The sequence below is a fragment of the Nicotiana tabacum genome, chromosome 9, assembly GCF_000715075.1.
Source record: "Nicotiana tabacum cultivar K326 chromosome 9, ASM71507v2, whole genome shotgun sequence".
NCBI classification, from domain to species: domain Eukaryota; kingdom Viridiplantae; phylum Streptophyta; class Magnoliopsida; order Solanales; family Solanaceae; genus Nicotiana; species Nicotiana tabacum.
This window is the reverse complement of record NC_134088.1, coordinates 123,253,559-123,266,616: the sequence shown is the minus strand read 5'-3', so window position 1 is coordinate 123,266,616 and position 13,058 is coordinate 123,253,559. Positions and strand designations below refer to the sequence as shown.

Sequence of the window (13,058 nt, the reverse complement as noted above, 5' to 3'; positions counted from 1 at the left end):
TTTGTCTTTTAAATTTTTTACATAATTCTTAAAGAAAAATTCAATCTTGGTGATAAAAGTGTATGTCTAAAATACGCTATATATCTTCTTAAACATTTTACTTAATATCTTTTGGTAATTAAAGTTTTTATTACCAACTAGAAGTATCTACAGCTCAAAAGAGAAAACAGAATAAGCAGGCTAAAACTTATCAACGTCACCCCTACAAGCAGAGAGGCGAATCTATATTTGACAAAGAACGGTAAATCGAATACTCTTTGCCCGAAAAATTATACTGTATATAAGATAAAATATTACTTCTATTTTTATTGATAAAAAATAGACTTTAAACAACTTGTATAGCACACTTGCAAAGGGTTAATTACTGATTTTTTACTTTTTCTCGAAATATTTTTACTTTTTTTTGAAATTAGTGTTTGGCCATAAAATTTTTAATTGTCACTTAAAGATGAATTTTGGAATTCTTCGAAAATTTGAAAAACTCCAAAAAAACTATTTTTCAAAATTTTCACTCAGATCACTCATAAAATTTCAAAAATAACCCAAAATTATATTTATGTCTAAACACAACTCTAATTTTTGAATATCTTTTTCACTTAATTTTTTTTTTTAATTTATTTTACAATTCTTATGTCCAAATGCCCTATTGCCCACGTAACCTAACTAGGATAGGAATTGAAATACTGCAACTTCCTGGCTAGTTTAGACTTCACGCGTCGTCAATAAAATTGACTTGAATAGCCAATCCGACGAAATTTTATACATTCTGAAAGGCTATATTTGTAAAGGGTGGGCTATCTAAAGAATTGTAGGATTCGATATAGATGTTTATAACAGGTAACGGAAAACAATAACAATTTTAGAAAGATTTTTTCGTGTTTAAAATTTATTTACATGTCAAAGATAGAATCTAAGACGTAGCTAGGAAAGAAAGTCTCGTTTCAAAAAATATTTGATAGCGCAAAGACTCTATGCGTATTCACACCGAGACTGATTTGTGCTATCAACTCTGTGATAAATGAAACCTGCGAACAAATTGAATGAAAATATTGTGGTGAAATTTTTCTCAAAAATTCCAACTCAAATGTAAAAGAACAAGAAATAAATTTTTTATAATGATATTTTCTCTCTTGACTTTGTATTGCACTCTCACTTTCACAAAGTGATTTTCTTCTTAAGAATTACTACAGCGAATTTTCTCCATCGCCCTTTAGCATCACCTATAAACCATTTTACTATTTGATTGATGTAATAATTTACTTAAGATTAAAAGTTTAATTTTAAAATAAACTTCGTGGAATTTTGTGTGGCTGCCGAATCTTATAGACTTTTCATATAGTCCAATTCCACTATCCTATTGAAAACATGAAGATAGGAAACCCATGGAATGGGTTTGAAGTTGTCAAACGCATCCTTTGTGAAACTTCATGTTAGGTCCAACTCCAAATTGGAGTACTTTGCCAACAAGTCCTTTTATGGACTTTTATCTCCAATTTCAAATTGGAGAATAAATTAATATTATATATAACCTTTATATAAATCAATATTAATTGATATGATATATATATATATATATATATATATATATATATATATTTCAACCAAGAGATAATAATTAATTTTCTATTCCAAATAGAAAACTTCAGTTTGTTCACAATATTAATTTTATCATCTGTGCTAGCAAAGAATATAATAATATTTCATTTGGACTAATAACTAAATTTATTTGACTAATCAAATTTTTTAATTTAATTATCAATTAATAAAGTAATTAATCCTTTGGCAAAGATCAGAATACTCATTAGTGTGCTACCCAAAGGTTCAATACTAAGCCGGAAGTAAACTGATCACATCAATATACTAATCAAGGGTGGCGTCTAGCAACACTCCTTAACGGCTGGATACAATGAAGTATACAATTTACTCTCAAGAACCCATAGAAGAAAAATGTAATAATTTCTTCTGTCCTTATAGTTCTTTGTCACCCTAGGATATGGTTAAATTGTCAAATCTCAATAGGCGACCAACTGTGTTTGTGTCAAATATAATTGACTATAAAATGACCTAAGAAACTCTTTTCTTCTTTTATTCAATTGCTCTGGCCAAGGTCTTAATTTGGTCGTTTATAATTCATGACAACATGGAGCTTAAACTCATTACCAAGCGTCGAGAGATTCCATCTTGATCAATCACTAATTCTACAAGTATTTAATCGTACTCAATATCCTTTCAACTATCGCTCTAGGGCCATATGTGTCTAGTATCAAAGCACAATAAATAACTTGCCAATTACTATGACGATCTCAGGTCAAAGGAAATAACTCTTACATCACATTCTTCAAGAGAATATCTTATTGACAGTTTATGGTAATTCTAACCATTAACAATTATCCAATGAGTCGGTTCAATGATCATATCTCTATATGCATCATCTCTTTATGTGGTTTAGTTAACGAGATCAACTAATCTTTATCTCATAAAAACGATCACATAGATATTGATCTAACCGGATTACTAATGTCCAAATTAATAATCATACGATCAAGAGTAAATTTAGATTAAATTATAAAAAACTTCACTCTTATTATCATGATCTCCATCACAATGTCAAGTCTAAAATTTAATCAAGGACCTTATCAAGTTAATCAAATTAATAATAATTTTGATAAAAGAATATCAGACGACATATATATTTTATATCAAATAACGTTCGTAAAAAAATATTCATATCATCAAATATGAGATTGGATCTAGGACATATTTACTATATCCCTAACAAAAATATCGAGTCGATGCGAAGAGAACACACAATTACATACATATTCTTTAGAATAATCCCATCTTAGGAGTCAATATAGCCTGTTTGGCTAAAAATGCATTTTGTTTTTCAAAAGTGATTTTTCCAGAGTTAAAGATGTTTGTCCAAGTTTTTAGAAGGAAAAATATGCTTTTGAGCAGAAGTAGAAGTAATTTTTGAGAAGTAAACAAAAGTAGCTTCTAATCAAAAGCACTTTTTTGAAAAGTACTTATGCGAAAAATAAACTTATAAGTAATTTTTAAAAGTTTGGCTAAACAGTAATTATTACTCAGAATTAATTTTTAAATTAATTAGTCAAACACAAACTATTTTTCACCAAAAATACTTTTTCAAAAAGCACTCTTCAAAATAAGTTAATTTTAGAAGTTTGGTCGGCTAGTAATGTCAAAGAGAGAAAACTAGAAAGGGACAAATTAAAGCACACCTTATTACACAATTAATAAAAGTACTTATTGACCATGCTAGAAAACTAGAAAGGATTTATAAACTAGAAATCCTCAATTGCTCTCACTACATCACTTTTGATCATTGACCATGCTCTTTTGAACAAACAAGAATTATATCCATTCACTCCTGGGGCTTTATCTTCATGTAGCACACAGTGCTGCATATATCTCTTCCTTTGTTACTTCCATACATAAGCTTAGTTGTTGTTCATGATTGAGCTTAGGTCCATTCTTCATAGTTCTTTTGTTGATAGCAGGCAAAGATGCATCAGCAGTTCCCATCAAGCTCTTATAGAATTTAACTATCTCTTCCTTAACACTCGTGGGAGTAGCCAATTTTAATCTATCATCAGTGTAGATCTCTAGTATCTGCTTTCTTTGACTTCTCTCTTTCATGACAGCAGAGAAGTACTTAGTATTAGCATCTCATAGCTTGATCCATTTTACTCTAGCCTTCTGTTTGAGAATATTTTCCTCAATAAGTGACCATTTCTCCAAGTTCTGTAGGATAGTCTTCTCTTGTAGCAACAAGGATTCTGAATATCGTAGCCTCATTTCCTCCTGAACTTGAATAAGGTCAGCCCTATCATTGTCAATTCTCTCAGCAATGCCTTTATACTCAGCAGTATTAAGGCTTTTGAATATAGGTCTTAGAGCTTTCAGTTTCTTCCAGATGTTCTCCATTTGGTCATCAGCTTCCTTTCTTCTCCACAGAGTGCCAACATTTGTATCAAACTCATCATGAGAAACCCATACATTAAAAAACCTAAAAGGAGTTTTAATGTTAAGTTTCACAGTTTTTATATTGACAAACATTGGTGAGTGGTCAGAGATTAAAGGTATATCATATTCTGTGTGCACATGTCCCCAGTTCATCATCCAGTTATCATTGCCAAAAATCCTATCAATTCTGCTCACAATCCTTTCTGCTCCTTGTTGATTATTGGACCAGGTATAGTAGTCTCTTTTCCATGGTAGCTCATTTAGTAGCAAATTGTGTATGCAATTAGAAAAGTCAGTTATTTCATTCAGTGTCACAGGGTTGCCATACATCCTGTCTTGTGTATATAGCATAGCATTAAAATTACCCCTATCAGCCATGGTTTGTTTGTGTGTGCAGAGATATCATCCAGACTTGTCCATAGTTCCTTTCTTTGATCAACTGTACTAAAGCCATATACCAATGTTAGATATGATTCAAATCAATCCAATATGCCTTTAACTAGGCAGTGTATAATCTGAGCCTCTACTCTTTCAACATCAACACTATATACATTTGGATCCCAGGTGAGCCATATTCTGCCATGCACAACTTTCTGATAATTACACTGCAGAGCGCATCCTGGCAATATGTTTTTATAAACTCTCTTCATATTTGGTTCTTTGACTCTTGTCCCAAGCAATCCAGCTAGTTTAATATGTTTACTCTTCATGTATGTTAATAGCTCTTTCTGCTTGTATCTCTTGCTTACATCCCTAACATTCCACACCAACCAAGTCATTGAGATAAACAGGGAGGCCTACTTTCTACTATAGGTAGGTTATTATTACTCTTTAATCCACATGGTATCTCTGAAGTTCTAGTATTCCTCTGTATGCTAGCTGCCAGAGCTGGAAATTCTCTGGGACAACTAAGCTTAGGGCTTTTATTCTCTTGCTCCTCCACTCAGATGTTTTCCTTAGCATGTTCCTTAATGCTCATCTGGTCCTCCCTGATAAGCAAAGTCATCTGCCTTTGATCAGTTTTCTGTTGATAGTGCTCATCAGCTGTAGCTTTGGTAGTCACCATAACCTCAATTGCCTTATCAGTCTTGTCACTAGCTGTTTTTGTTCTCCACTCCTGCTTTGGAGGTCCACCATCTGTATGTGTTGGATGAGCATTTTCTCTTGGTCTTCTCCTTCTCCTTGGCTGCATATAGGTTTGGTTCTCAGCTTCTTTTTGCTTGCAGTAGTGACATATTTTTAGGCAAACCTCACAGAATTCTAGTTTCCAAACATATTCAATCGATTGTTCAAATTGTCTTCCATCTGGTTCCCATACTAAGACACTAGTAGGAAGAGGCCTTGTAATATTATTTCAATGAACATACGAGCATAGGAAATCTTTTTTTGTTTTGAGGTACACTCATCAGCATACAGTGCTTTCCTTATTGCACTGGAAATCCTACTCAGTGATTTACCTCCCCAACAACTCATGGCAAAATTTGATCACATCCAACTATGCCTTATAAAAATGACTAAGCGGTCGTTACAAATATAATTCGGTTTACAAGTCCGGAGTCGAATCCCACAGAAAACTAAGCCTCAGCTACAGTTGTTCCATATCGCTAAGAAACACAAGTCCAAATAATTTTTTAATTATAAAGATTATAATATTTATTTTTCTCTAATTAACTAACAAATACTAGAAAGCAGTAAAACTATCAATTAACAAGGATAAGGATTGGATACAAGATTAAGGAAGTCTAGAGTTATGATTTTCCCTGTTGCCGGAATCCTTTCCGCTACATTTCCTATAAATTTGCCTAAGTTTTCTCTACCGATCATGAGCGCTCTGAGTATCGTAATTCTCTTCCGAGTAACTACCATAATTTACTAGACATATTCTTCCAAACTACGCTAGCTGGCACTAATTTACGGCTCACTCGGATCGCACCAAAGTTTCATTATCCCTAATCCTACCTTTAAACCCTTCGTATTGATCCCTCATATACGTTAGGAGTGATGTTGTTCAACAACTAACTAAATATGCACTCTCTCCCGAGTAATACACACAAAATAGGCACAGTCGATTGAGAGCTCTTCAACTAACCACAATATAAACGTAGTTGAACAAATAGAGAAAAAGCTACAGCAAATCTATATTAACGTAACAGGAAAATCATCCTCCAATAGGTTCCATCAAAACCCTAGATAACAAATTAGCTATTCATAATAGGATACATAACTACAATACTAGAATTCATAACTAATAATGGAAATAGGAAGAAGGAAGTAAAAAACTCGTAGAAGAATTCCCCGCCTTGCTCCTAGCGTGTTCTTGCCTCCTTAGGTCAAATCCCTGTCCAATCTCTCTCTCCCAAATTGGTGTTTAATGACTATTTATATGTGTAGGAAAAAGTCTTAGACGAAATAACCAAGTCCAAAACCAAAAAGGAGACAAAATAGGTCTCAAACCCGGAACACGCATCGCCTCACGTTAACCGTGGCGGCGCGAGCTCTAAGGCGAGCAAACTCCCTCGCGTCGCCAGGCTCTTTGCTGTTTTGTTTCTGAAATTGATTTTGCTACCTAACTTCACATTCTCTTTCTCAATTCTTTCTTCATTTCACATTAATTTGCTTGTTTCTTTTTGTCTTCTTTTAATTTGTTTTGTCTTCTTTTCATTTTGTCTTCAATCATTGTTTCATTATTTCATTATAATATTTCCCATCATCAAATAATCACGAGCCATCCTTTTAGTGCATAAAATACACATAAAATCTCTACTTTGCTCCCAATTTCGTCTTCAACGTACCTACACATAAAATAGACTCAATTAAGCATAAATATAGTATAATTTAGCATTAAAGAACCTAAATTTAAGGTAAGTAATGCACTAAAAATATATAATTATAGCCACACATCACTACCCCACACTTAAACGTTGCTCGTCCTTGAGCAATCAAACTACACTTTATATTTACCACATTTGAAGCACACTACCAATGACCATGGTTGATAGAAATAATTTAACTCTAGCATATGTAATCACATACACTTCTCTTTTCTTATGGCATACTTCAAAACATTCACAACAACTACCACATGCTTGTAACAATCCTAGCCTCAAAAACAGACTCAAAAGTCACAATGTACTCATGACTTGAATACCCAACAACCTAGAGAAGTCTAATAATGTTACTTATCCCTCATGAAATTATGTGCCATCACAACAAGACAAAAGAGTAAGTTGAATCCACACACTTAAATCAAATGCTCAAATATATTTTAAAGACTCATATATATCAAAGAAAATCTCTCACTCTCACAAAAGAAGTCACATGCATGCAATTCGCACCATAAGCTTTCCCTTAATGTAAATCTCTACTAATGTAAGTTTGTTCGATCTAAAATCAATTAGGCCTTTTTCATGGTTGTAATATGGGCTAAGGGACGGGTAGGATATATTTAAGAAATATTGACGCACCCTCCTAAGCACTTTAACACATCACATAATAACTTTAAGCGCAAATTCCTCAATCCACTTCAATTTCACAAACAAAATCATCCTTAACAACGTTCCCTCTTTCTTTAGGCACTACTTTAATTCATACTCACTATCAAGAACAAGATATCAATTTATTCACCTAATTATTTTTTCTTTCTTTTATAATTTTTACTAGTGGTGTATTCTTTTACCAAAGAAGTGCACCTTTCTTCTTTTCATTGGTTCCACTCAAAAGCCACCACACACTTAATCTTTACTTATTCTAACGACCATTTCACAATTAAAGTGCTTTAAGAGGCGAACGGATCAAAACAATATCAATTAAGAATAAAAAAGGTATAGGCTTGTAATGTGGATGCCAAATAAAAGTCTATAGGTTCAATAGGGTTAACTGGGGATATATTTTATTTATGGTAAACAATAAGCTCAATAAAATCAAAGAAAGTCCAAAATCATTTTTCAAATCGAGCATCACCTAAAATTTTACTTCGACTCACATACGGGGAAAGTTCTAGACTCAATCACAATGACATGGACTACACAAAAACTCACTTCACACGCGGCACATGACTCACTAAGGATGGTCTCATTCTAACTCTCAAGCAAGGCAAGTATTCACGAAGCCACGAGATATTAAGCATTAAGCACAAAGTGAACATAAGTCAAGAAAATGATCCGTGGGCGTCACAAAATATGCTATCCAACTAACCAAGGCATCATAAGCAATTTTAGCTCATAGGGAAGATACTACACATGGCAAAGCTTAAATATGCTACTATCAAACAAGTCAAGAATCTCATCTTTCTTCCTCCATTTATTTTCTAAATTCTAATATACTCTAAAAAAAATAAAAGGAAAAACTACTACCCGGTTCAAATTACATCCCATGAAAAAGAAGCGAGACACAAAGAAAAATCACGGGGGATTATTACTACCTAAAAAAAAAATAAAAAGACATACTTTTGTATTATTTTTTTATTTTTCAAATTTTTTTTGCTAGATTTTAATCCCTCAAGAAAACTGTCTAGGAGATCCATCCTCAGGAAAAGTCCAATATTTTTCATTTTTTTAAAAAACAAAAATAAAAATTATTCCATTAAACTAACACAACTAAAATAGCATAGAAAGTCACCCAAACAATCTCCCCATCCCACACTTAAAATTGTACATTGACCCCAATGCACACCCATAAATACAAGAGGGTAAAAGAAACTCCCTGGTAGGCCAAAGGCCGAAAAACTAGCAGCTCAGGGGGTAGTCAGACTTCTCCCAGGCCTGGTCCTTCGTGCGGGTACCTCACACTTAGTTCCAACCATCTGATTTGCTGTTACATCCTTCCAATGGCTTTGCTTTTCATGCTCCTAGAAAATCAAGAATCGACACTACGAGAATAATACAATAATAATAAATAAATAATAAAAAAAGAAGTAAAGCTGGGTTGCCTCCCAACAAGCGTTTGATTTAACGTCGCGGCACGACACGAATTACTTTCTGCCTCCACCTCGAGCTTATGAATTGAACCCCAAGTTTTGATTCCGCTCTATGATCATGCTCTTGGGGCGATACAAATTGTTGCGAGCCAAAAATTAAATGATTCTTTATGCACTTTTTGGCTTTCAACCGAGGAGTGTCACTTTGCCTAGACGACCTTGAAAATTTTAGAATATAAAGCTCATCTACCTCTTCCTTTGACTCCTGCATTGGCTCATACAGGTCAATTTCCATTTCACCATCTGAACATAATGTAGAGAAGTATTTGGAATGAGGACCAATGCGCTCAAACTGAAAATTTAACTTGTTATCGACCTCCTCTTCTTGCCACAAACTAGAATCAATTAAAATTATATCTGTAAGGTCCTCAGTTGATTCCAGTACCACTTCTTCAACATCGACATCATTAAATTCTAGTTAGTTGGTTTGGTCATATTCTACTCTCAACTCCTCCATTATAATGACAATTTCTGCAGCCAATTCATACTCTTCTTCGCTACTATCCACAATGTAAACTTGTTGCGCTTTACAAGGTTCAATTAGTTTATTCGCTTTAGCCTTCAAGTTGTGAATAGTTGCCTCTTGCATTTGTATCTGCAGTGGTTTCTTATCATATAGTTCCATGAACCACTTTAACATTCTTTGATCTCTTTCAGGTCAGCTTCCCTAGGTTCTTTGTTCCTATTAACTTCACCAGAAAAAGTAGAACCATCATAGTAAGGGGTTGAGGGAGAATAAGACAAATAATCACAACCATGAAAGTGACCATTTTGACCACCACATATATCACACACATTTCACACATAAGATTGAGTTGGTGCACATAACTCGCTCTCGGAAATATTTTGACAATTTTGCAATGGGTGGTTTCCTCCACAATATGCATAAGGAGGATCAAAAGTAGAATTACCAACATCAAAACTCTCATAATTCCAAGATGCTATGTTCTCAAATCAACAAGTAAAACAAATAAAAAAAATAAAAAAAATAAATCAAATACAAAAATAAAATAAAATACAATAAAAGTTCAAACTTGAAACCTAGCAATATGTACACCTACAGCTACATCGTTAATTCTCCATTAACGGTGCCAACATTTGATCACGCCCAACTATGCCTTATAAAAAGGACTAAGCGATCGTTGCAAATATAATCCGGTTTACAAGTCCGGAGTCGAATCCCACAGAGAACTAAGGCTCAGCTACAGTTGTTCGATATCGCTAAGAAACACAAGTCCAAACAATTTTCTAATTATAAAGATTATAACATTTATTTTTATCTAATTAACTAATAAATACTAGAAAGCAGTAAACGTATCAATTAACAAGGATAAGGACTGGAGACAAGATTAAGGAGGTCTAGAGTTATGATTTTCCATGTTGTCGGAATCCTTTCCGCTGCGTTTTCTATAAATTTGCCTAACTTTTCTCTACCGATTATGAGTGCTCTGAGTGTCGTAATTCTCTCCCAAGTAACTATCAAAATTAACTAGACATATTCTTCCGAACTACGCTAGCTGGCACTAAGTTACGACTCACTCGGATCACACCAAGGTTTCGTTATCCCTAATCCCACCTTTAAACCCTTCGTATTGATCCCTCATATACGTTAGAAGTGATATTGTTCAACAACTACCTAAATATGCACTCTCTCCCGAGTAATACACACTAAATAGGAACAGCCGATTGAGAGCTCTTCAACCAACCACAATAAACGCAGTTGAACAAATAGAGAAAAAGCTACAGCAAATCTATATTAACGTAACAGGAAAATCATCCTCCAATAGGTTCCATCAAAACCCTAGATAACAAATTAGCTATTCATAATAGTATGCATAACTACAATACTAGAATTCATAACTAATAATAGAAATAGGAAGAAGGAAGTGAAAAACTCGTAGAAGAATTCCCCGCCTTGCTCCTAGCGTGTTCTTGCCTCCTTAGGTCAAATCCCTGTCCAATCTCTCTCTCATCCAAATTGGTGTTTAATGACTATTTATATGTGTAGGAAAAAGGCTTAGACGAAATAACCAAGTCCAAAACCAAAAAGGAGACAAAATAAGTCTCAAACCCGAAACACGCATCGCCTCGCGTTAACCCTGGCGGCGCGAGATCTAACGCGAGCAAACTCCCTCACGTCGCCAGGCTCTTTGCTGCTTTGTTTCTGAAATTGATTTTGCTTCCTAACTTCACATTCTCTTTCTCAATTCTCACATTAATTTGCTTTTTTTTTTGTCTTCTTTCAATTTGCTTGTTTTTTTTTTGTCTTCTTTTAATTTGCTTTGTCCTTCTTTTCATTTTGTCTTCAATCATTGTTTCATTATCTCATTATAATATTTTCCATCATCAAATAATCATGAGCCATTCTTGTGGTGCATAAAATACACATAAAATTTCTACTTTGCTCCCAATTTCGTCTTCAACGTACCTACACATAAAATAGACTCAATTAAGCACAAATATATTATAGTTTAGCATTAAAGTACCTAAATGTAAGGTAAGTAATGCAGTAAAAATATATAATTATAGCCACACAGCAGTAGGTTTGGCAATGCCATCCACAGGGGTATTTCCTGCAGGAACTCCTTTGTGAAATCAAAATTAACAGTCCATGGCTTCAATATCATTGGTTTGTTATTGATTGTATAAGGCCCGGAATATAAAATTTCATGCATATCACTTGTAGATTGAAATTAGATAACATAATATCCTTCATCATGGTAAAACACCTCTGGTTCAGTCACTCGATTCCAGCTCTGTTTCACAAACCTATGCATATAGCTATACCCCGGTGTCTCTCCAATTACATACACAATCAGTGCACTCTTCCATTTTTGGATTTATCTAGCAACATCCTCCTTTTTCCATTTGAACTACAACTTTCCCCTCAATAATTGTAGGAGGAATGTAATCTAATTTTAAATCGTTTCAAAGCTACGATTACCTACAAATAGAGATGTCAATGTATTTGGCTTTTCCTTGTTTTTAATTGTTGGTTCCAGATCTGGGATGCCCTTACTCGTACTCGCCTGATCTGTTATCTTCACCGGTGTAATCTCCTTTTGAACGCTTAGAGACGGGCTAGTGCTTAAATCCAGCCTCTTAGCGGTATGTTGCACACTTGATTCCACTTGTTTCTGCTTCAAATTTGGCAATGAAACAGAAGTAGTCGCCGATTGTGTCACCTTTGGTTTTTCCAGCTGTATGTGAGCTTCAACTGCTTTACCCATAGTAGCTAAAGATTGCAACCTAGGTCATCTACGAGCTCAACCTCTTCCCCTATCCATAAAAACGGTGGGTGTACGTTTAACTAATGTGCGTTGAGGGCATGGAAGCTAGAGAGAGGAACAAGCTGGTTTCATTCCTGGGAGAAAGATTGCAGACAACATCATCTTGGCTCATGAGCTTGTCAAAGAATATAGAAGGAAGAACACTTCCCCTAGATGCATGATAAAAATAGATCTCACCAAGGCCTATGATTCTGTGGAGTGGATCTTTCTGGAGCAGGCATGGTTGAGCTAGGATTCCCTAGAAGATTTCAAGATTGGGTCATAACCTGTGTTAAGACTATGAGCTACTCAATTGTGGTGAATGAAGAGCCTGCAGTGCCTTTCCCAGCATCTAAAGGACTGAGACAAGGTGATCCCATTTCACCTTTACTATTTGCAAATGTAATGGAGTATTTGAGTAGAAGCCTCAAAGGATTGCAAAAGGATAAGGAGTATAAATATCACCATAGATGTTCAAAGCTAGGTATTACACACCTTAGTTTTGCTGATGATTTGCTCCTATTTGCAAGAGGTGACATAACTTCTGTTACTCAGCTTCAACAATGGCTAAACCAATTTTAAGCCTCAGGTCTACAAGCTAATAAGACTAAGAGTTCTATATACTATGGAGGTGTTCCACAAGCAGTGCAAGATGAAATACAAACAAGATTTGGTTACCCTAGAGGAGAACTTCCAGTTAAATACATAGGAGTGACTTTATCAACTAAGAATATATCCCTAGCTCAATGGCAACCTATGATAGAGAAAATGGTAGCAAGAATCTCCTCATGGACAACAAAAAATCTGTCGTATGCATGAAGGATCCA

At 34.5% G+C, this 13,058-nt stretch overlaps 1 protein-coding gene across 1 annotated transcript; it reads right to left on the bottom strand.

The window, feature by feature from the left end:
• Positions 1 to 3,690: 3,690 nt before the first annotated feature.
• On the bottom strand, positions 3,691 to 4,365 carry LOC107773183 (uncharacterized). Its single transcript, XM_016592633.1, has one exon. The coding sequence runs from the start codon at positions 4,363 to 4,365 to the stop codon at positions 3,691 to 3,693; it is 675 nt and encodes a 224-aa protein (XP_016448119.1).
• Between the last annotated feature and the right edge of the window lie 8,693 nt (positions 4,366 to 13,058).

Coding starts and splice junctions, on each gene's coding strand:
- LOC107773183 (XM_016592633.1), bottom strand. CDS start 4,365: ATGGCTGATAGGGGTAATTTTAATGCTATGCTATATACACAAGACAGG.